At 42.3% G+C, this 24,862-nt stretch overlaps 8 protein-coding genes across 8 annotated transcripts; 3 read left to right on the top strand and 5 right to left on the bottom strand.

The window, feature by feature from the left end:
• Window positions 1-773: 773 nt before the first annotated feature.
• Window positions 774-2,007, bottom strand: SAMD00019534_079450 (hypothetical protein; the record flags this gene model as incomplete). Its single annotated transcript, XM_012896985.1, has 4 exons — window positions 774-862; window positions 942-1,376; window positions 1,451-1,809; window positions 1,913-2,007. The coding sequence occupies 4 exons, from the start codon at window positions 2,005-2,007 to the stop codon at window positions 774-776; spliced, it is 978 nt and encodes a 325-aa protein (XP_012752439.1).
• A 606-nt stretch (window positions 2,008-2,613) lies between these two features.
• On the top strand, window positions 2,614-3,302 carry SAMD00019534_079440 (hypothetical protein; the record flags this gene model as incomplete). Its single annotated transcript, XM_012896984.1, has 2 exons — window positions 2,614-2,637; window positions 2,718-3,302. The coding sequence occupies 2 exons, from the start codon at window positions 2,614-2,616 to the stop codon at window positions 3,300-3,302; spliced, it is 609 nt and encodes a 202-aa protein (XP_012752438.1).
• Window positions 3,303-3,364: 62 nt separating this feature from the next.
• On the bottom strand, window positions 3,365-4,942 carry SAMD00019534_079430 (hypothetical protein; the record flags this gene model as incomplete). Its single annotated transcript, XM_012896983.1, has 1 exon — window positions 3,365-4,942. The coding sequence occupies one exon, from the start codon at window positions 4,940-4,942 to the stop codon at window positions 3,365-3,367; it is 1,578 nt and encodes a 525-aa protein (XP_012752437.1).
• A 783-nt stretch (window positions 4,943-5,725) lies between these two features.
• SAMD00019534_079420 (hypothetical protein) lies at window positions 5,726-6,394 on the top strand (the record flags this gene model as incomplete). The annotated part of the gene is made up of 1 exon (XM_012896982.1): window positions 5,726-6,394. One exon carries the CDS (start codon window positions 5,726-5,728, stop codon window positions 6,392-6,394), a length of 669 nt encoding a protein of 222 aa, XP_012752436.1.
• A 64-nt stretch (window positions 6,395-6,458) lies between these two features.
• On the top strand, window positions 6,459-7,120 carry SAMD00019534_079410 (hypothetical protein; the record flags this gene model as incomplete). Its single annotated transcript, XM_012896981.1, has 2 exons — window positions 6,459-6,741; window positions 6,900-7,120. The coding sequence occupies 2 exons, from the start codon at window positions 6,459-6,461 to the stop codon at window positions 7,118-7,120; spliced, it is 504 nt and encodes a 167-aa protein (XP_012752435.1).
• A 4,700-nt stretch (window positions 7,121-11,820) lies between these two features.
• Window positions 11,821-15,022, bottom strand: SAMD00019534_079400 (hypothetical protein; the record flags this gene model as incomplete). The annotated part of the gene is made up of 5 exons (XM_012896980.1): window positions 11,821-11,885; window positions 11,939-12,241; window positions 12,330-14,571; window positions 14,638-14,763; window positions 14,891-15,022. The coding sequence occupies 5 exons, from the start codon at window positions 15,020-15,022 to the stop codon at window positions 11,821-11,823; spliced, it is 2,868 nt and encodes a 955-aa protein (XP_012752434.1).
• Window positions 15,023-15,272: 250 nt separating this feature from the next.
• SAMD00019534_079390 (hypothetical protein) lies at window positions 15,273-20,455 on the bottom strand (the record flags this gene model as incomplete). The annotated part of the gene is made up of 6 exons (XM_012896979.1): window positions 15,273-16,699; window positions 16,768-16,922; window positions 17,356-19,343; window positions 19,406-19,688; window positions 19,756-20,225; window positions 20,288-20,455. 6 exons carry the CDS (start codon window positions 20,453-20,455, stop codon window positions 15,273-15,275), a joined length of 4,491 nt encoding a protein of 1,496 aa, XP_012752433.1.
• Window positions 20,456-20,631: 176 nt separating this feature from the next.
• Window positions 20,632-23,205, bottom strand: SAMD00019534_079380 (hypothetical protein; the record flags this gene model as incomplete). Its single annotated transcript, XM_012896978.1, has 3 exons — window positions 20,632-22,139; window positions 22,212-22,695; window positions 22,834-23,205. The coding sequence occupies 3 exons, from the start codon at window positions 23,203-23,205 to the stop codon at window positions 20,632-20,634; spliced, it is 2,364 nt and encodes a 787-aa protein (XP_012752432.1).
• Between the last annotated feature and the right edge of the window lie 1,657 nt (window positions 23,206-24,862).

The raw sequence follows: 24,862 nt of genomic DNA, 5'->3' as shown, positions 1-24,862 counted from the left end.
TGTATATGTAAATCACGTGAATGTCAACAATGTCAAGTTGTTCAACCCTTTAGGAGGTAGTTGGATTGAATTGAAGGGAAGTTGAGAAAGACACACACAGTCCATTTCACGATAGTGTGTGATACAATATCAAATACATACACGCTACACACTCAAGATGGGTTTAACTTTTATTGGGTTGATATAAATTTTATTTATATTTATGAAATTTCCACCCTGTGTGTGCATGTAGCTTGTCTTAGTTCCGTTTTCATACATACACATAGACGCCAATCAAAACATCAACTTTGCAACCTAACCAACACTACTTAGGCTAGGTCCAACCCCCTGCCCAATAAAAAGGAAAGACAGGTGAGTGGAAATTTGGATTTGGATTCCAAAATGATGTTGTTGTCATGGTCCAAAAACACTATTTTTTACACTTGTTGGGGGCAGGAAGGAGAAGGGTGGTAGCCGAGCGAGGAAGAACGCCTCTTTAGGTCTGTGTTGTTTGACACATCCGGATCACGAGCCATGCACATTCAGTTCAGGAAGGTAAACACGCCTGGGCCAGATCGATACGTATCAGGAATGTGCACCATTGCATATGCATGCGTGGCATCATTGTCAAGGTCATCCATCGAATGGCAACAGGCAGGTAGGTGTCGCAGCCCTTACTTACTTTCCGGATTGAGAATGATTGAATGAGCGAGCGAAAGAAGCGAGTGTGTGTGTTTGTTTGTTGGATGTGTGCCCAGGCAACACAATCATGGAGACGCGTCAGACAGTCGCGTCTAGTTTATGCCTCCATTTGACTTGGACTTGTGAATATACAACATGTGATCAATCAATATCTTGTTAAAGTCTGGTATTCCTACATATCCTGTTAATTGTGTCAAGCGTCAATGTTAGGCCTCATAGTGATTGATTGAAGAGTCTGATCGATCGATCACTTAACATACCTGGGAAGTAGTTTACATCAATGACAGCGATCTTCTTGGTTGTGATGTCAGTGATGACGTCAAAGCCGAATAGGGTTAGACCGAGGTCTTTCTGGATGCCCTTGGAGATGGCAACGAGGGAGTCACGTGATGGTATGTCCACCATGGATTCGTCATAGGGTATCTCTGGCAATAGGTTGGCAGGCAGTGGCTTCTGACTGTCGAATGTCAATGTCTCTGTCTCTGTAGTGTTGAGGTTCCTCAATGACTTCCTATGAACGACGTTCAAATAGTCACCAATTACAAACACCTTGTAAATTATAGCATTGTGATTAATGTACTCTTGAACGAGCATTGGTAGCTTCACAGTCTTTGATCTGCTCAACTCCTCCTTATTAAAGAATATAGCCATCTGATGTGATTCTCTTGATCCACATGCCTGTACAGTCTTGCACACTATGTCGTTCATTCATTGTTTGAGTTAGTTGTTGTTCACGCTCAATCATTCAATCTTCAACGCCATGACATACCAACTGGGAACATGATGTCCTTCAACTCTTCATCATAGTTTGGCTTCTCTTGTTCGAGGACTAGGAACTTTGGATTCTTGATGTTCAGGTTGGCAGGTAACTCATTGAGTTTGTCCAGTAGGTTGCTCATTGTCAGTCTGTCAACCAATGGCTTCTGACATGCCAAAGGGTCAACCTCAATGAGTGTAGGATACTTCTTCAACAAACACTCCATCATATTAATCTTATGAATGTTGTCAACATTGTCTGGATCGGACAACTCATCGGTGAACTTATGAATGACAATATCATAAGGTGATTTGTCTGGTAGATCTGTTGATTCAAGATTCATTGGTATACATGTTATATTATAAGTGTCCCTGTGTTTATCAATATTGACAGTCAGTCAGTCAGTCAGTCAATCATCATCATCATCATCATCAAGCTATGTTTGTTTGAATGAATGAATGATTGTTAACCTACTTTGCGAACTGTACAATACTGGCCCACTGCATAGCCTCCAGCTTCTTCTTGGACAAGTAATATCCAATTGTGAATGATCCCTCTTTCCTTTCCATTCTTTGTTAATCTGCTTGTTGTTTGAACCTGTATATCTCGCACATGTGCGTGTTTAGTTTGTTTGAAGTTGAACCCGAAACACACACAAGCTTAGTCTTCAACTTCATAGTGTTGAAGATCTTTGTTTTTTGTGTTGGACTTGTTTGAAGTTCAACTAAAACTTGAAATTGAGAGGACTCTCCTGATTTGTTGATTTGAAACGTGGTGATGTGAACGTTCTCAATTCATGTTCCTCAGTTCTCATCACTTCTTTTTCATTCGATTGCACATGATAAATGTTCTCAATCATTTTAATAGATCTAAGGTCGATCATTTATTAATACCGAGGAATGTTCATCATCTTATTCATCAACGATGTGTAGGCATATCTAAAAATATCCATGACAGTCAAATCATGAAGAGGCATGATGAACGACCTTTGTCATTCCAGAATATTCCTTTTACCCAAGGAAACAAGTGACCAAATCCAGTTTTACTATTATTTAAAGAGATCCAGTTATCTCTATCCAACCATCAAACAACAAACAAACAAATACATCCAAATCAAACAAATAATTAAGATTCAAACAATCAAGTTTATCCATTCCCATAATAATATTCTAACAATGTCCACTCCAACTCTTTACTATGTAAGTATAATGACATGATTGATTGATTGATTGATTGAATGATTGATTACTAATATATATCCATATTTGGAAATTATTAGTTTGATGGCCGTGCTCGTGGTGAGGTCTCCAGACTGTTGTTCGCCTATGCTGGCAAGAAGTTCGTTGATACTCGTGGCGCATTCCCTTTGGAGGAGGAGCTGAGAGCCAAGACACCATTCGGTCAGCTGCCATACTATGTTGATGACAACATCCAGATTGCTCAGTCTGTTGCCATCGAGTTCTACCTTGCCGACCAGCTCCAGCTTGCTGGCTCATCCACTATTGAGCGTGCCCAGATTCTCCAATACACATTGTTGCCAGCCGATCTCTATGCACCATACTTCCCAGCATACCTCACCAACAACGAGGCCGCTTTAAAGCTGTTCACAAGCGAGACCGCGCCAAAGGTGTTTGCCAAGTTGGAGACCCTGTTGGTCAAGGCTGGCGGTGCATACCTTGTTGGAAACAAGTTGTCCTGGGCTGACATCAGCATCTTCAACCTCTTGGACTTCTTCCACCAGCAGCCAGGCAACCTTATCGAAGTGCTCAAGCCATTCCCAGCCCTCTTGGCCTTCCACAAGCAGATTGCTGCCGTCCCACAGTTCGCTGAGTACTTGAAGAACAGACCAACCACAATCTTCTAAGATCCTTGTCATCATTGTCATCATCAATCATCAATCTGTGTATTAAATAAATCGATATGAACTTATAAGAAGTTTCCAAAGAGATACACTCCAATGCGTACCCAAAGTGGGATGCTCCTTGACTTGAACAACTCGAGGTTGGCGGGCTGTGTGTGGGTCCAGAGATAGGCTCGCTCATCATCCATCTTGCGCTGTAGTGTTGGATCCTCGGTGATGAGGATGATCTGCGCCTCAAGATCCTTCTCGCAACTGCGTGAGCCAAAGTTTGGACTGCCAATCATTGTGACGCTGGGCACGGCCTGGCCCTGAGCCGTGATCCACAGACCCTTGGCATGATACGTCCACTTGCTCCTTATATATTCGTCCACCTTGATTCGAGCAGAGTTGTGTGTGTCCTTGACTCGCTGAAGGAAGTTGCGCTCAATGATCGCGTATGAGTCGGGTATCACGCCTGATATGCCCTTGGCACCGTAGAAGCCATTGGTTTCCGGGGAGCAAGTGATGATGTCCATTGCGGGCTTGCCCGAGAGTAGCAGGCGCAGGTAGTTCTTTGTTAGATTGAAGTATGGCGATGTGATGTACAGCTTGGAGGTGGGCGGCACGCTCTCAAACATGTATGATGTGCATTGTTCATCGTGTCGTATGTTGAACAGGCCCATCTGTATCGTTGGGAAGATCCATGTCTTGTTGTTGCAAATCGCACTCGCCTCGAGGCTATTCGTGGGCGAGCATGCGCTGCCATCGTCATTGATTGGGTGGAATACGTTTGGTTGCAATAAGGTCGATAGTCGTTGTTGAGCGTGTTGTTTGAATGCTGATGAGTCGGACACTGGGTCCAGCAAGCCAGTGGGCAGTCGCACATGTCCCGAGACATCCAGCTTCATTGAAAGGTCTCCAATCGTTCCGATCACCCTGCTAAAGTACTCGGCCAATGCTGAGGAGCTGCGCACCCAGGCATAGCGGTCCTGTCGATTGGTGAAGTAGTCCTTGGACAGGTTGGCGCCACTTATGAGCAGGTTATCATCGAATACGTAGGCCTTGATATGATTGACACCAATCACCTCATTGATGCGCTGTGGCAACACTCGTTTGAGTATGCCATTGAGGTTAGGCGTGTGGAACATGCTGATGACCACTCGATCGGGGAACTGTTGAAGCAGTGGCTGCAGCATCGTTGCTGAGCTCACATGCTTTGTTGGGTCGGTGTCGTGCGGACTCTTTCTCGTGCCTCGCAGACCGTCCAATAGTATATGCACTTGCAGGTTAGGATGACGTTTACATGCAGCCACCAACTCCTCGACCAATCTAATCTCTTGCTTGCCAGTACCAAGATACAATGATGACAGTACCACTCTACGTTCACATCTCTTCACGCCCTCTATCAACTGTTCATAAAAGTCATTAGGCTCGCGTATAAACTCTACATTATTGGAATCGACAGCGAATGCAGGTCCAAGTGTTGACAGTCTCAAGAATGATTCATTCAAATATGTGTCCTTGTATACACTTGTTGTTGTTGATGATGTTGATGTTGTTGTCGATGTTGAGTTGTTACTGTTACTGCTACTGCTGTATGAACGTCGTGAATGATTTCCAACATCACAACCCTGATTCAATGAATGTACATGTCTATTACTCATACTATTACTATTATTACTACTATTACTTATGGGAGTAATATGTTGTGTGGCTTGATTACATAGTTGTCTTCTAACAGACACTACTACTGATAGTGATGTTCTCAACAGTTGTTGTTGTTGCATTGAATGATGTGTTGTGTGTGTGAATACGTGTGTTGTCACCTGTCAGTTTAAAGTCGAGTGAGTGTGAATGTGGACTGCCTTTTCGTTGGAGACACAAAGAATTGATGGGATGTGGGAGTTGTGGAGTGGCTCTACTACGTGGACTTTGTGATTGATCTAGATCTAGGATTAGACTTACTATATTTGTTTAGAACTCAAGTAAATAATCAAATGGTCCGGTATTATTAAGTTGTTTCCCTCATCCAATCCAAAAATGGAAAGTAGTGATTGCCATTTTTGTTAGTTTCCCTGTGATCGATATCGTTAAGCATACCAAAAAAATGATTAATTCCTGATTGTAGTTCTTGGGAGACTTTTATGATTAGTACAGTAATCAATCCATCTTTCGTTAATCTGGTTATAAAATGTATAAAAATAATAATATAAATAATATTATAAATATGTATCACTTTCTTTGTTTGGACTTTAATATCTAATATCTCCTTGGTTGAGGAGGTCGAAGCCATTACAATTACATGGAATACTTTAATCAATTGTACATATACATTGAATTGTCAATTGAATGATTCTGCCAATTGGATTGGAAATGTATTGCCAACCAACCAGGATGATGTTGGAATAGATATGACATCATCAAACATTCATTTATCACAAATTAATATGATTGGTGATATTTCATTCAATAGTCTAACTGTACTTGGTCATAATAATGATGACAACATCCAGGGAGAGGCATCAAAGTTAACCTTTAGAATGGAGAATGGCAAATTCAAAGTCAAAGAGGCACGCTTCACCAATACATACCTCTCATTATCTGGTGTCAATGTTACCGGTGACATTAAGATGGGCAACAACTCACTTTGTTACCTCTATCTATCAATCATTGAAGACTCAATCTCGATATCTGGCAACAACAATCTCAATCTCTGGAAATCATACGTGGCCAACTTGAAGTCAGAGGGTACCTCAGCATCTTCGATGATTCCTTCATCTCCATTTGACAAAGTTGGGAAACTTTTCGATGATGTCGATATTGGTAGTGCTCAAGTCTCACTGCCCGCCTCAGTCTTTGACATGCGCTTTGCATCGTGGACCGTAACATCGTTCTACAATTTAACTTCGATAAAAGGTTACCAATGTCGTCTAGTCGTCTCGGGTACTGTTCATGTCCTTGGTAGCATTGACCTTGGTGTCAATGGAATATGGACATTCGAGAAGTTCCTCAGCACAGGAGGTCGCCTTGTACCCTTTCGCGACGATCACATCTGGTCCACCATTCCAACTTGGCAATGGACTCCTCGAGTCTGGAAACATCATGATCAACAGTGATCTTAGTACCAACTCCAGCAGCACGTTAACATTTAGGCAACTCAATCAGTTTGATGCCCCTGTGATGGTCAATGGAAAGACATCGATACTCAACTCATCAATGATTGTCGACTTTGAATCAATCACACCCTTGCCCAACATCCAATACCAACTCGTGTCAAGCACCAACAACATTATCGTGTACGTCGCCAACCCTACCATGGACCAAGTGACCTACACCAAGACCCAAGACAACTCAGTGTACAAGATCAAGGCATCAGGCAATCAACTCTACATTCAGTTTGGCAAGTCATGTTCCAACTCCATTGGCAACTCTGACTGCACAGGACATGCAACCTGCAATGATGGTATGTGTCAATGTGATGATTACTATCAAGACCCAGGTTGCAGGGCTGTCTGAAGAATTGTAGTGGACGTGGTGAGTGTGTTGTACCTGGTCCGTCTGGAATGTGTAAATGTCAACCAGGCTATGTCGGCGCATACTGCACATCAATCACTTCTTCAGACAACTGTCTTGCCTCTCGTGGTTGTCTTTGGTGTTCATCTAGTAACACATGTCAACAACCTACTACAACTTGTGAAGGTGGTCCTCCAACTACAACTGCTTCATCAACAACTACTGGTGACAACAACAAACCAAATAATGCAACATCCACATCATCAACAAACATTTTTGTGATATCACTGATGACCTTCATCAACATCCTCATTGTATTACATTTCTAATAAATATAGACATAGATAGATAATAAGTGTTGTTGTAGTTGATGATGTACTATAAATAGATGATGTAGATGTTCCCTCGTCTTTTCATTCAGTTGGGCCGGCTAACAAGTCATTGGGTGGTGTGGTTCCGAAGAATGAGCTTCGATTCCTTGTCTTGTAGCCCAAAACAGAGCAAATGTGGTGTTGTAAAGGGGTCAACCCAAGACCCATTTGATTGGTTGGGCATGGCTTTGGTCATCCATCAGTCGGGTCCAAGATCTTTAACTATGTTTACCGAGCATTATACATATTCCCTAAACAACACACATTCATTCATTCAAACTTTCAATCATATTGTTCATTCAATCAACCAATCAAACAATCAAACATACATATATATAAAGATGAACAAAGATACAAGGTTATTGATCATAATTTATATCAACTCTTTGATGTTGTTGATGATTCTAGATCATGGTAATATAGTCATGGCACGTACAGCAGTATGGAATACATCATCAAATTGTACAGTTACACAAAGATGCATGTTCAATGATACATCAAACTGGATCAATAATACAATGCCAAAGGATATCGATGACATTGCAATAATTGATTACTCATCATTCTCAATGTCATCATCATCATCATCAACATGTAATAATAATTTGATAGAGTATGACATTCATATCATAAATGATATACGATTACAATCAATCATTGTACAAGGACTACCTCAACATTATAATAATAATCAATTTATATTATCAATATATATATCAAACGTTGCATATCAAGTTATGGATTCATCATTCAATGATGTTAGAGTGAATATTCAAACTTCTAATATCACTTTTATACATCTTGGTAATAATACTGTTACAGGATGTAGTGGTAGTTTGATTGATAACCTATCAGTATCAGGTAGTTCTGACATAACAATATGGAGAAGTGATATAATCAACTTTATTTCAAGGAATAACAATATAATACCAATTGGAGAATCATCAATATATCGTATAAACATGTTAATGGAGACTGTTATATTCAATCATATCAATATATCATTACCATACACTGACATTACCATGTCCTTTGCAACATGGTCCAAATCATCAATCACACTCAACTCTACAATCATTGGTTATTCATGCTCAATCAAGCTATCTGGTACATTACATTTGGAAAGTGATTATCTCAATATTGGTAATGGTGCAATCATGTTTGAATGGACATCTGCTGGTAAATCAGCACCTGGAAGACTCATAACATCATCACCATCATCATTACGTACAATTCTAATTGGAACTATAATGCTGAGTAATGGTTTATTACAACTTGGTGATGGAATGTTGGATATCAAAGGTGACCTGATTGGAATGGATTCAGGTGGTACTATATTATATAATAATAATTTGAATAATTATCATTATTATTCACCAGCAATATTAGTACGTGGAAAAACATCAATATTCAACACAACAGTTATAATCAATTTAGACAGTATCAAATGTTCAATATCAATTATTATCATCATCAATTGATATTATGTACGTTCCAATTAGTACACAAGTCAAATGGACAATGGCGAATGACACTCAAACATATAAACTAAGTCAGAGTGATCGTACAGTTAGTTTATCATTTGGCAATAATTGTATCAAGGATAGTGATTGCATTGTTGGCCAGCACACAATATGCCGTGATCTACTATGTCAATGTGATCACTTTTATCAGAATCCTGATTGTTCAGTATTGGCATGCTTCAAGAATTGTAGTGGCAGAGGACAATGTTTGCAACCTGGACCATCTGGATCATGTCAATGTCAAGACGATTTTGTTGGAGCGTATTGTGAGATGCCATCCATAACATGTCATTCACAAAACAATCAACTCAATTGTGATACCATATCAGGATGTTCATGGTGTACTGCGACCAACACATGTCTGGATCCATCGACCAGATGTAGTGCTGTTAGTATCACGACTGGAAGTGGAAGTGATGGTATAAGTGGAAGCAGCAGCAGCTATATGGACAAAGACAAGGGACTGAGTGGAGCACAAAGTTTCACGATACCATGGATATTATCCATTATGATGTTTATAATAAATATTAATTGTATGTGAGCATGCTCCAGCCTTGAGGATATGGTATTGATTTGTCGACTAGGGTATGTTGTAGGGTGTTGAGATTGAATGTGTACACTTGGTACTTGGTGAACAGAGCCATGTATCCATTGATTGGATCAAATGATGTTGAGAGGTTTGGCATCTTGGTGTAGGGACCCGCCAGGAACAACATTTGTGTTGCCAACTTATGATGAGGATTGATCTGACCAACATATAGGAATTCAAATCCAGGCATCTGATCCCAGATAACAACGTATAGTTTTGATTGATAAACATATAGGTCGACATTTTGCCACACATCATTAGAAGGCATTGGAAGATGTGCTGTGAATTGATGTATCAAAGTATTATTTGTTGTACTAAACATTGTAACAAATAGATTATCATTATAACAAACTGTATAGATAATATTCGAAGCTTGATCATAATAACTTGAGAACATATTTCTCTCATATTCTCCCCATGTTACATTTGTTCCTCTCTTTGTCCTATTGATTCAAGAATATAAGATATTGATTGAATGGAATGGGATTGAAGTGTACTTACATTATTGAGTCTGGCATAAATATATTGATAACCATTTCCAATGATGAATAACGTCCCTCTCTTTTCTCTACCATGTATAGGGTATCATTATACATACCAACACTATAAGGGTATTGATTTCCATTTGGCATCCAAATGAAAAGATTACTATTATCTTGTTTCAAGGTAAGTGAGTTTGTCTTGGATATTTGAATGGGAGATAGTTAGTCAACAAGTCGGCTCAAATGTATGTTTGACTAAACATACCAATGATTCATATAAGAATGTTTGGAATATTGTTAAATCACCTGAATAATACATGAAGAGTAATAGATAGTCATTGTCGGATACAGGTGATAATACACCCATCAGTATACCAGTGTAGTTGCTTGGAAGTACTGATCTATGAAAGGTTTCACCACTTGTTACATTAAACCTTATGAACTCCAATGGACTATTACTAAAACAATTCATGATAGCAGGAGATTCATCTTCCAACTTGAAGAGATAATATTAATAAGATGTCTACAGTGCATTGTAGACATGAAATTTCTCTAAATAAACTTACACAGTTAGTTGTAGTTATTGCAATAAGCAATATCAAAATAGTTATGTAGATCATTATTATTATACGTATTGAATGATTGATTAATTGAGTTGATCTTGTCTCTAAAGTAGTACCACAAACAGCTCTCACTGATTTCCAAGGATTATCCAAGCGAAAAGTTAAAGCCAAAAGGATCGAGTCGACATGTGTCTATTTGGTCACTTGACAAAAGAGAGATATGTCTCCTTCTTGTTATAGGGTCACAGGATAGATGTAAACTTCAAGTTTTAGGTTCAAACTTGACTGGTTAGATCAATCACTTAAACAATCAATCAATCATTCTTTCAATTAAACATCAGTCAGATAACAATGAACAGCAATAAGATATTACTATTGATTATGTCTTTTTATGGACTTATAACAATCTCTCAATGTGTAGGTTTTCCTCTATCTATACCCCTACTTACTTACTTACTAACTATTATGATCTTGTTAGTTTTCCAAACAACCTACTGAACTTAATTCTTTTAGTAGTCAACCAGGAATGTTCACAAGATGGAATTTGACAAGTGGACAAGTGATGAGAGAACATGAATTTCCAAACCCATTGAACCAGTATCAAATACTAGGTATCCTTTCAATGGATGGTGATAACTTTGAACTCTTTATCAATGTCGATGGAACAAAGAGTACCCCTTACTTCCTCGCAGTAGTCAACTATAACTCAATTGTATGTTCACAACTCCTGGACTTTGATTGTCATTGAAGGTGTCAGGGTGCCGGAGTCGGTACTTCAATCTATCACTTTATTAATTTACCTTATCTCTCAGTACAACACACTACAGTTCAAGTATCAAGTGGAACTAGTTAATTATCTTATTACTAATGGCTTTGATACAACCAACTTTGGTTATGTCTATCCCAATTATTATCAAATGGCTTGTTACGTCAATGCAGATGGAAATTATTATGCTGTATCACAATTGATTAATATGATCAAAGGTACAATGTAAGTAATATTGAATTGTGGATAACTCATTCAATCACTGACTCTCAATCACTCTCAAACTATCAATCAATCAAATAGAGATGTAACAAACATATATATGTATGTAGCCCCTAACTTGGCAGCCAGCTATTTTGATATAGATGCCAATATATTTTATATTGCCGGACTTACTGGTGGCGAAGAGATGGAAGTTGCAATGATAAGTGGTATAGATAATAGTATGATAGGTAATTTCTCTGTTGGTTTAAATCGGACAACATTTAATATAGACTTCTTGGTCTGGAATATCTTTGTCTACAACTCAAAGTTGTACCTGGTCACTGGTTGTAACGGACCAAATACCTTATTAATTCTAGAGATTAATGTCGAGATTTATACATCCACAACATTGTTGAGCCTGCCAAATATTGCCATTATACCTCCAATTTATGATGCAGTCACTGGAATCATCGTGGTGATCACAAGTACTGGCACCATCACCTTTGACCTCAACTCATTCAATTATACAACTCAGAATTCTGTAACATCAATAGCTAATACATCCATATTCAGTCCACAATGTGCACCTGGATATACTTAATTAATTAATAAATTTATTGTAAAGTGTTGGTAAAGTACCTCAACATACATATGTTGGCATGGAATATCTTTTGTATCCTATTCCAACCAATCTGTTGTGCGTGTTGAAGTTGTGCCAGATCCTGTGCAAATGATTGATTGCCGCTGAAAAGTACATCGCCATGCACTTGAACAAAGACATTGACCAGAGTCTGCATCATGTCAAAGTTATCATTGGTCCTCAACTCGTAGCAGAGGAAGTCGATCAAGTTGCGCAGGTCGGCACCATCATTATCAACTGATGACAATGATCTAATCTCATAATCAATCGCCGATGGTGTCATATTTATCAATGTCTCTGTTAACTTGGTATCTGTATTTGATTGATTGTTTGATTTACAAGGATGAGTGAGTGTTAGTTGTGTCCAGTTTGATTGAACGAATGACTCCTTGGTACGTACAGTTCTGAGTCCTGGCACTCTTCTCGAGGGCCAGTGACAGTTTGGTCCTGGCATCGTTGGCAAAGCTCTTGGAGAAACCACGGGAATGCTTCTGCTTCTTTACAACTACCTTGTCGTCGGTGGGCTCGTCTTCATCTTCGTTGTTCTCTGGAGTGGCCCAGTCTCCCCATCCAGCAGTTGCCTCATCATCCTCCATATTCTCATCTGATTGCTCTAGTTTGATGACCTGTTCAGTGGTTGAGGCCTTGGCAGCTGCCTCCTCCTGTGGTGTCGCAAACTTTGGTTCCAGACCAGGCAGTGTTGTGAGGAAGAATGGTGCCAACTCTGGCTTTGACTGTGCCTGAAGTGGCTTGTTACGCTGTTTGATTACATCGAGATTGAGCAGTGTCTGCCACTTGGACTTGGTGGTCTGGGACATGGTGATTGAGTTGCCAATCTGTGGATGATGGACGATGGTGTGTCCCTCCTCTTGCTCGTCCACATTCATATCGACATCGACATCGTCCTTCTCAATGTCGGGCACGCCGTGATCCTGATCGGCCTCCTCAGCATTGGCTACATCTATGCTGTTGGCCTTGTTTGAGCTGTCCTTGATCTGATCGGTGTGATGTGAGGGCAGCTCCAGGAACGATGGTACCTCTTCGGGCTTGGTCAGAAGCACCGAGCCAAAGTGTGATTGGTTGGTCCACAGGAATATGGGCAACTCGTTGGCGTGTGTGGTGATGAGGTACTCGCTCTTGGGAGAGAATGTGAGCGAAGTGATTGGCTTGTGCACTTGGAACCAGTCCAGCATGACGTTGGCGGGGATATCATAGATTCGCACTACATTGTCATCGCTAGCCACAATCAGCCAACGTCCGTCGTGGCTGAAGCACAGGTCCTCAACGCGCTTGCCAATGTTGAATGTTCTGACGGGTGTATCCAGGTCGCACTGCGACACGTCAAAGACACGCACGATAAAGTCGTCACAGGCGGCAGCGTACAAGCTCGACTCGGGATGGTGCACAAGGGTGGTGGCGGGCTCGTCCAGGACGATGGACTTGTGCAGGGTCATGTCAGCCAGGTTCCAAAGCGATATCCTGCAGTCGATCGACGCTGACACGACGAAGCGGTTGGTGGCATCAACAAAGATCGATGTGATGGCCTTGGCATGTGAGTGATTCTTGGATGCGGATCCACGCTTGACACCACTCTGCACGTTGAACTTGACCAGCTGGCCGTCGACGCAACCAACAATGGCAAAGTGACCACAAGACGACATGGTCACGGCAGAGATGTTGGTGCTGAGCTGCAGCTTGTGGCTGCCAATTGTAAAGTGCGCCACGTTCCATGTATTGACGGTGCGCGACTCGGCCACGAACGAGACGGCCGTGTCAAAGAATCGGTTGTGGCGAGGGTTGAGCGCGAACGACTGCAGGTGGTCCATGGGCTCCTTGCCCGGGCTCAGATATCGATTGGAAAAGCTGAAGTTCAAGTTCATCAGTCGCAGGGACGTTGGCGACAGCGTGAGGATGTCGTCCAGGTCGCAGTTGAAGAAGTCGACGCCTGTGGGTGGGGTCGAGTGACCACTGCGCTCGCGAAGAACGGTTGGCTCGTTGAGCAGGGTGTTGTGGAACGTCCAGACCTTGATCGCATTGTCTGCGCCGTTTGATATGAGGATGGGCTCGTCGCGCAGGTACTCGGCCGAGCCGACAGCTGCCTTATGTGCTCGAATCGACACGACCAAACGCTTCTTCTCCAGGTCCCAAATGTTGATCTTGCCCACGGTGGTGCCTGTGGCCATGTGCGCCGTTCCGTCCGAGCGGAACGAGATCGAGGTGACGCTGCCCTTTTGAGTGAAGGTAGCGACGGTGGCGTCTTGCTTGAGGTCGTGCAGGATGATGCGGCCATCGACCAGACCCACGGCCACTATATTGACGACGGGCGACTGGACGAGCGAGACGACGCTGGCGCCCCAGCCATTGAATGTATAAATGAGCTTGCAAGTCTTCAAGTTCCACAATTGCATCTTGCCCTGCTGTGAGCCCAGCAGTACCTTGTTGAAGTAGCCCTGTGGATGCACGATCGATGTGATTGTGAACTGTGCTGCCGAGTGCACCGGCAACTGCTGGTCCAAAAACAGACGAGTCCTCAAGTCCCACATCAGTAGCTCATTATTCTTTGACAATGACAGCAATATATTATCCAACACCATCAACTGTGTAACTGCCGCTGTATGTTTAGAGAATGTTTGTTCGATGTTCTGATAGTGATTGAGTGAGTGTCAGCGATTGAATGAGTGATCGAGTGAGTGATTGATAAAACATACTTGTCCTTTCCAAATTATGATATCATTCTTGCGGTTGGTCAAGAAGTGTTCCTTGCCATAGAACTGCATTGTCTTGATCTTTCCATCCTGTGCATTCGATGTGAGGTATGGTATAAGCTTATCTGACTATATTTGATTGAATGATTGATTGATTGTGATGATTGAGTGTGATTGAGTGATTGAGTGAATGAATAAAGTTAGACAGTTTATCAAACAGATAGTGATCCCTACTTAGGTGGAGCTGTGTACGTACACTAATGAGTTGGAATGAGTTGCCAATTGAGACCATGATGGTGTAGATCAAGTTCTCTGATCGCAGCTTGAATGGTGCATTTGATGTAATGTAGCCCAATGCTCTGTATGGTTTGAATAAATGTTTCTCCATCTCTATGTATATGTCTAAGTATATTTATTATTAATGATTATAACATCGAATGAATGAATGCAATCACTCTTCGTCTTCATCAAAAAACATCACAAATTTCAAAAAACGAACGAATCGAATCAAACCCAAGGTCGAGGGTTGTTTTGAGCTCAACCCTTGCCCTTACCCTTGCCCTCACCCTTGCCCTCTCTTCATTCACACAACACAATACTTATCATTGTAATAACATCAACATCATACTTTAGTCATCTCACCACTTGGTCTTGTAAGAGAGGATGTAGTCGCGAATCATTTCGATACGAGTGATTGGAACGAATCCACCTTGAAGCTTGCGATTGAGTGCCAGTAATGTGTTGTCATCGATCATTCTGATCTCCATTGGCGTGAAGCTATCTCTGGTCAACTGTACATGTATCACTCGGTTGGGCGATGACAATAGATAGTGGGAGCTGAAGCATTTGACTCGGATGTTGATCACCGACTCGGGGATGCTGCCGGCTACCAGTTGCTGGCCGTGGTCGTAGGCTAGGCCCAGCGAGAGATGCGTGACAGAGTCGGGCACGACACCTGGATTGAGTTGTTGGTTGTAGTCATCGCCCAGCGCCAAGTAGGTGATTGAGTTGGGCAGGAATCCAGGCTCCAAAAGTTGGTTATATCGCGCGCCAAACACTAGTTGCCTGACGCCGTTTGGAATTACACCTGCTGTGAGGACCTGATTGAACTTGATGCCAAATTCCAGCACCTGCAACGTGGATGGCAGAACGCCAGCCACAAGTTCTTGATCAAACTCACTGCCAAAGATAAGGGTCTCGAGCCTCGCGGGCAGGTCGCCAGGCGACAATGGCTGATTGAAGTTGCTCGACATCCGCAAATAGAGTATCGAGTCGGGTAGGTTATTGATTGCATTGTTGAAGGTGACGCCAAGATTGATATTGGTTACTGAGTTTGGGATTGTGCCTGGTGCAATTTCCTCGTGGAACGCAGTGCCAAAGCGTAGGTATTCAACACTGACGGGGATGGAGCCGGCCTCCAACGATGAGTTGCTTTCAATGCTGAGCTTGGTGACCGAGGGTGGGATGATGTCCTCAACCAGCGGTGGAAAGTGGGCGGCCAGTTGAGTGACATGAGGCGGGATGGCAAAGGGCTTGAGGTTGTTGGCGTAGCCCAAGCGCACCTTGCGACATGATTTCGGCAGGCTGATGTTCTCCATTGGCACCCTGTAGCAAAGGCCTAGATGCAGCTTGACCAGGTTGGCTGGCAGGACACCCGGTGGCAACGGTTTGTTATAGCTGTTGCCGAGGAACAGCTTGGTGATGGAGGCGGGCAGGACATCGACGTCAAGATCCTCACTGTAGCTCTGCAGCTTGAGATTGGTGACTGACGCTGGGATGAAGCCTGGCTCCAACTTTTGGCGATAATCAAGGTTGAGTTGGGTGACGCTCGCCGGGATAACACCTGGCTCGAGTAGATGGATGTATCTACTTCCAATATCCAATGTCTTTACAGTCTTTGGTATCAATCCAGGTGTCAATGGTTTATCGAGTGGCGAGTCTATATTTAGTCCAACAATCACACCCTTTACAGAAGTCAGCATCTCACTAAACTCTACAATAGTCTTGCCAGCGAATGTCAAAGACACCATGATATATTCTGGTATATTGTCAATGCTGTAACAGTCTGTTTGTTTGTTCATTCGGTACCTGTGTTAGATTGAGATATATTGTCATGTCATGTCATTGACTTACCATTGCCTGTTAAATAGTCATAACTTGATTGATCGACTGGTCGATGATAGTAGAGTCGGTCGGGTGGGTAGATGAGGTTGAGGTGTCGGGTCAATGTAGATAGACGTATTGTATTGACGAATGACTTGATATGATGGTTTCCAATAAGTTGTGGTCTTAAGTATGTTGGATCAAAGTAGAGATATTGATCACGTTCTCTATAAAGCTTCTTGTTTACCAACACAAAGCATAGCTTATCCACATTAGACTCCAAGAAACTAAGTATCAATCTTAATAATGTATGAGGAAGTGTCTCCATTATACATATAATATACATATAAATTTAATTATCTATCTCTATCTCTACCTCTATCTCTATCTCTATCTTTGATGATTGATTGATTAATTAATGAGTGCATGACCCAGGTCATCGCAACCGTTCATCTTCAGCTTTTCAAAGTTGTCAAATAATATCTCTTGGTGGGTGAACTTGACTTTGGAAGTTTGTGCGAATGTGGATGATGTGGATGATGACTGGGATCAATCCATATTGATAGATTGATGAGTGATGGGAATGATGATAAGTGTGCCGATAGTATGTCCAGATACTTGTCGATTGTTCCATTGGTATGTGACTTGATAAACCATTCAACATCAGTGAAACATATTCTAAGAGTATGAATGTTTTTGACTGAATGTGACTCATCATCACCATGTCCTGGCAATAATGATATGATATCACTCATGTCCGGATGAATGATCATTAATGTGTTCAATTGTTTGGATGTCTGCAAGAGCTGTTGTAACTGATCCTTGAATTTGGCGTGACCCTGGACCTTGTTGCCTGGTACAATGATCAGCTCTCTAATATTGATCAACTTTGGAATGATATGATATAGTGTCATGTCCGTTGAGAACTTGGCCTTTGTGATATGCTGGGCCAGATAGTCTTGACCTTGGTTCGGGAAGTTGTATTCACTATTCAATGTTAAGTAACATGATACCTTCCCAATCAAGTCCTGTGGCATGAATTGACACGGGTTGATCATTGTACCCATATCGAATGTGATTGATTGGAGTGATGACCTCGAGTTCTGGATCATCCCCATATAATGATCGATCAGTACTGGCAAGAAGTTGGTGTGATATAAGTCCATGTCATCAACAAACTTGTTTGGATAATCAATGCGAATGTACTTGTTTCGCGACTCCTTTGTCGTTGGTCCAATGAGATCCAGGTGAAATTGGTCAAAGTTAGGTTGTTCGACAAACTTGATGTGTTGGACATTTGGCGCATGGACATGAATGAGGATGTATAGGTCTTCGCCCATATCGTGCTCATAGACATGGTTACTGAATGGCACTATGAGTGATTGTAGTCGCTCCATGCACTGTTCCAGATGCTTGGTCGGTATATGTTTGATGTCCTTGGCACCGAGATGTAGTGGAGGTGTTTGGAACAGACATGATTGATGACCAATATATTTGAGTTTGGATCGTATATCCAGGTTGGTCATTATGCTGTTGGAAACCACCAACGTCACCTCCTTGTGGAAATGTTTGGACACTGTTGCCAAGGACACAATCCATCTCGTGAACAGCCTGCCCATCACCACCATGTTGCTCACATTGTCCAACAACACAATCTCAATGATTCTCCTTATGACCAACGTCGGTAATATTGAGATATCAATGTGTTGATCATGAGTGTGACCAGGTGCGATTATAGTATGATCGTTAGATTGACTCTTGAATTGTTTGAATTGTTGTCTGTAGTGAGTTGTGTCGAGGTGGTCTGGCGACAGAGTTGCCAATAACTGTTGCTTGGTGGAGTGATATGCAAGCTCGACATGTTGGTCGGGTGTGAGGCTATCCTGGACACTGTACACATGCATGAGTAGTCGATATACTGCGGCTGGATGTGACTGCTCCTTATCCAGCACTGCCAACACCTTCTTGGTGAATATAAGGTCATCAATGTACTGTGCGTATCTTTGATGTGGATATTGTTTCTTCTGGCTATGTTGACGCAGGTCCTTGCCAACCAAGTCGACATACATGATCCATGCGTTGGGAGTGTTGACCGCGTGTATGAATTTGAGCACAGAGTGTTGACGTATCTTGAGACCAAGTAATATCTTTTTGATCATTGACTGGTCCAGGATTTCCAATTTATGGCACACGATGTAGAAGTGATTGTTGAGCGCCACCCTGCTGATCATATCAATGCTTGAATCGACAAACTCCTTGGTCAATGATGGGTAGTCGTGGACGATACGCTCAGTCAACTGATCAATCGAGTCCGAGTCATGTTGTGTGACCAACATATTCATGGCTGAATCAAAGAATCTCGGTAGTTTGGTCAAGTCATACATTCCAATCAGTCCATTGATTATAGGTAGCGTATCTTTTGGTTTGCCAGTGTCAATGTAGAGGTAATCGTTCAGTTGATCATTGTCCAGTTTGTCGACCAGTGGCCGAAGTATCTCCTTCACATCCTCTTGAGGTGGGTATGATTTGAAGCAGTGTGTGATGCCATCAAGTAACACCAAGGTAGGTCCATTATCAACCATACTATCAGCATTAAGTTCAAAGTACTATGTATTGAGTCAGTGATTGTTTGATTGATTGATTGAATGAGTGATTAATAATGGCATACCCTTTGGAATGCAGGACCCATCCACTTGATCACTCTATTCCTGGTATGTACGCCTTGTCTTTCGAAGCATGTAGTGAGACATGATTCAATGGAGCGTATGAGTCTACGTGATTGTAGGAGTGCTGCAACTTCTTTAGATGAGGGAGATTGTTTGGACTTGGTTGTGGCAGCCACTGGCACAACATCCCATGTGTTTCTGTTGCTGAACAACTTGCGTGCCAGAGCCGTGTTTGGTGTCGACTTGATGATCCAATCTGGGAGGTTGTTGAACTCCGCAAGTACACTAGATGAAGGTAGATATCAAAGTTAGGATGATTGATTAACTGATGTTCAATACAGACCAGACTCACTTGATTGATGATGTCTGAGGAAGGGTGATGTCGTGAACAAATGTTGGGATTAGGTCATCTGGCAATGTTATGAGTGTCCAGTACTTGATATAGAGTTCGATAGTTGTGTCACCAAATGCAGTTACAACGTTTAGGTAGCAGTTTGGACAGTCAGAATATAGTCTGATCAGATTGGCATAGATTACTGCCAACATTCCAACTTGATTGTCTGTGCCAGCTGTTTTGCTACTGCTGATGCTGCCCATCAACTGTTTAAGAAAGCCTTGATCAACCAGTACAAAGTATGTCCAATTAGGAGATAGTATTGCATGGGAAAGATATGATTTGGCATCTTCAAAGACTGACTTGCTTGGTTCACTTTTCAAAGTCTGGTCCATATTCTTAATGACGCCACGTTTGATCAAATCACTGAACAGGCTACTAAAGTGATTGCACAATGGATCAAAGTTGGCTCCTCTCACATTGAGTACCTAAATAAGTCAGACCATGGTAAGTGATGATGTCCAAACAATGATCGATCGATCATACATACGCTTGACACTAATGGCAACAGTTTCTTCAAGATTATGTTGGCCTCTACAGATGAACTACGTATTTGTTTGTTGATTGACTTGAAAGCATCACTCAACTTCTTGTCGTCATGAAAGTAGGTACCATTGATATAGTTAGTCAACAATGATTCAAGTTCTGGAAAGGACATAATACGTGTTATATTTATATCTTATCTAGTCGATCAAAGTATGATTGAATGATCAAAAATGTTTGAATTGGGCGAAGATCAAACAAAGTTGTTCCAGACTCTTTCTAAAATAGATATTTATATAGATAATATATATATATATATATAGATATATATTTATTCAATATTCAGTCGACCTAGGTATGAACTGGTGCCTTGGCAGACACTGGTGTCAGTGATCGAGTCTTGGTATTGATTGATGGTGGGGGTGGTGGCATCCTTCCACCTCCTAACAATGGTTTACCACCACTGCTAGGTGATGATGATGATGAAGATGAAGATGGAGGAGGTACCATTGGTATAGGTGGCCTACTCGTCATCATCTTGTTAAACGCTGATGTATGTACATTGTTGATGTTGTTGGTGGTAGTTGTGGGTGGGATTGGACTCGAGTAGCTATGTGGTCGCTTCAGGGCCACTCCGCTCACTGGCGTCGGAACATTGAATGAACCTCCCTGCATCCTTGGTCGACCAGTCTCGAACTTGGGCGGCGACGTCAAGTCCATGCCGGTCGGTGGCGAAAGGAGTGGGGGCGGGGGCGGTGGCAGAGAGATGACCATCGCAGAGATCGGCAGGTTCAAAGCGGGCGGCAGTGGAGGGGGTGGTGGCAACGCCGCACCAGTGCGTGCGGGGATGGGTGGCGCCATCCTGTTGGGCGACTTGCTTGAATTGACCTCTTGCTCGAGGTTCTCAAAGCTGCCTGTCAGGGGTGAGTAGCGTCCTGTTGAGGACGGCGTCGACGACCGACTGTCCACGCCCAGTGTTGACGGGCGCGGTGGTATGATTGGGTGTTGTTGATGTTGCGCAGCTGCCTGTTGCAGTTCGTACTCCTTCTCCTCCATCGACGTGTAGGTGATCGAGGATATGGTCTGTGGCATCTTCTTAGGACTATGTCTCATCTCCTCATTGCTTTGCGACAAAGAGGGGAATGAAGAAGCCCTGGTGAAGTTGGTGCTGGGGGTGTTTGAGTTGGCCGCCCGAGACACTGACGTGGACGAGCTCGACGGGGATATGCTGTTGCTGTTGTATGAGTGACTGTTGATTGCTGGTGAGATTGACGAGAAAGTTGGTGTGTAGGCATGTGGAGTGGAGGAGGACGATGATGAGCAAGGTGGCGACAAGAAGTGATCACCAACATCCTGCGAAGTCGGACTAACGAGCGAGTTGACGTCGCTGGTCGACTTGCGAAAGATGTCCTGTAGCATGGGCACCGGCTGCTGTTGTCGCCTGGGCTGCATCTGTTCCAGGGTGTAACCGGAGTTGGCAAAGTTATTCAGACTCTTGAAGCCCTTGAGTGAGCTGCATCCAAAGTCGCGCAGACTGGCTGCCTCTGCTGCAGCCACTGCCGCCGGGTCACCATAAGACGAGCACTTGTCCAAGAATGTCTTGTACTTGACCAGCCAAGACTTGTCGAGGAGGTTCATATTGGAGTGTTGGTAGATCATTTGGAAGAACTCATTCTTCTCCGACTCGTGAGCAAAGTAGAATCGTTTGATCTTGTCGTCCTTCTCTGGCAGGAGCATCTCGAATCCACGTGTTGATCCATAAATAGTCTCCACCTTATTCCTCACCAATACTCTATTAAGTACAATCACTCTCTTCACTGTGGCCATCTTCTTCTTATTCTTGGCAATTATCAATATGTCTAAATGATTGATTGATTGAGTGTAAGTATATGGATGGAATGATTCCCATCACCAATCAATCAAATACATACCACTACATAATATACAACGAAGGGATTCCTTCTCATGACCCTTGGATATCAGGGATTCTTTGATGAATCGACGGGTGGTACACTCGTTTGGTCTGTTGTCGTCATAGCTCAGGTTGTTTTCGATCTCCTTGAGCTTAATCGCATTGAAGATGGACTCGTCCAACAGACGTTTCTGATGATTGACCTCCTCCAACACAAAGTTGATCTTGTTGTATGCCTGCTGCAGTGCCTTGAAATCGCTAAAGTCCTGCGGAGTATTCTCCATCAGCGACCTCAGCAACAGAGGGTACTTGGTGATCCTCTGCACGGGCTTGATGATCAGCATCGGGAACGTCAGGCCACGACACAGATAGTTCTGCTTGGCATTGTCTATACATGTGGCAAACACCTTTGAGTTGGCTCTAAGTCGATCGAATGCCAGCTGGCAAGTGTCCTGGTGCTTGCAGAATGATACATAAAGGCTGGTAAAGTCCTTGTGATTGAACTAAAATTTGTATGGAAACCGGTAAGTCAGCTGATCAAATAATAAAATCACTTGATCAGATAGTAAGATCACGTGATCAGATTTCAAATATTTCCAGACATCCTGGAAACCTGGAAAGTGATGGATAATGAGACTTACTGATTTATACAACACCTCTCCAATGTTCTGTTGGGTAGGGCTACGAGTTGGAATGCTTTCAAACTCAACTAGTATATCTCTATGTTGATCTAATATACGCTCTGTACATCCGAATACATCGTTGTATTCTTGTTGTGAGATCTTGCTTCTGATTGGATCGATAAACAATTTAGCTATCAGCTTTAGATCCCTAACATAACTTGTCTCTGTCTTGACAATCTCGTTTACAGTCTGTTGTCTCATCCTCTCTCGCTTCATCATCATCTCCTCTGGAGACAATGGTGTTCCTCCATCTTCCTCCTCTATCAAACTCCAAGTGTCCGAAGAGTTGTCATCAGTACTGTTTGTGCTGCTAATATCGTCGCGCTCCATCCTATATCTAAAATTAATAAATTAAATTTAAATTAATTAATTAAATAGCAATAATTGCTGATCCTGGAAACAAAAATTATTAAAGATAGATAGCTGGAGTTGGTGAAGAGTTAACTTTGGTAGGTGAAGACCGGTAAAGGATGAATGGAAGTGAGATGTCGGAAACTGGGTGGTTGGTTGATTGATTAGAGAGAGAGTTGCTCTATTTGGAAACGTAGCAAGTGGAGTGGAGTGGATGAGGATAACGGGACAGTATGTTTAAACAAACTTCCAGACATCTGGCATTATAAGGTATAATGATTGATGGGTGAATGGAATGTGATTGAAAGTGAGAGAGTGTGTGATTGGTGTATGATTGATTGATGGGAAGAAAGACGTGTGGCAACAACAACAAGTTGACATATGACATGTCCATCTACAATCACTTGTCACTGTCACTGCCTGCCTGAATGAATGAATGAATGCCATCCATGTGTTGCCAACCTCCTGCCACATGTTTGTGCACACCTACTCGCCGACCCCCCTCGGTCTGGCCAAACACCGTGAACGGTATGGGTATTATGTGGCAGTAATTATTATTATGTTGATGTTTGATATTGATACTTGATCATGTGATTGGAAGTGATGTGATGTTATGTGATGTGACATTTTGGATCGATTACATACATTCGGCACAGATATGTATTGTAATTGTATTTTAAAGTTCTCTCTGCTATATCGGATCAATCAAGATTATAATAACCTCCTCTTCTTCCTTTTTCTGTTGTGTTGTTGTGTTGTTGTTGCTGTGAATCTTAACTCCAACTGATGATGGTGAGGAGTGGAACTACTAATTACGTATGGGGTTGATGTTGGATTGATTGATTGATTGATTGATGCGTGATTGAGTGAGTGAGTAATGGTGGATGATGGTCAGGTGATGGCTGATTGGATTGTCGTTGTTAGATGGCTGGAATGGCTGTATGGGTGGATGATGGATGGGTGTCGGAGTGCGTGCGTGTGTGTTTGATTGATTGACCAAAGTTGATTGATTGATGGGTTTGATGTCCTGCCAAAGAGTTAGTCAACCTCTATCTCTATGATGTTGATGTCCACTCTTAATTAAAAAATTGTGTAATAATGAATGAATATGTGGATAATGTATACTTTGGAGGGAGCTAGAAGTGAAGCGATGCGTTGGATGGATGGATGTGATTGATTGATCACCACCCTTGATTGATGGCACTTATTGAATGATTGATTATATATATATGATTATATATGAGTGTGTTTGTTAATCAAACACACAACACACATCTTGATTCCAGGTTATTAATACCCTCTCCCTTCCACCTTCACCGTTGTTTAATGATTGTTTGATTGATTGATTGATTGATTGATGGGATTAGTTGTTGACTTGAGTGTGTGTGTTGGTGTGAGATGAGTGATTGAGTTTGGCTCAACAGTGTGCCAGTCGCCAGGTTAGGCGCCACGAAGCACATGCTTGATTGTCAACAACAAACACATTATTCATCTTAACACATAGATGTACAATTATATGTGTGTGTGGTTTGTGTGTGGTGGTCGAACGAATGTGATCACACATTGGGGTGTGGCGCTTGATCAATCACCACAATCACTCACACTGACAGGGGTGGCATCAAGCAAGAGAGGAGAG

Source organism: Acytostelium subglobosum (genome assembly GCF_000787575.1).
Source record: "Acytostelium subglobosum LB1 DNA, scaffold: scaffold16, whole genome shotgun sequence".
Taxonomy (NCBI): Eukaryota; Evosea; class Eumycetozoa; order Acytosteliales; family Acytosteliaceae; genus Acytostelium; species Acytostelium subglobosum.
This window is presented reverse-complemented; position numbering and strand designations above follow the sequence as displayed.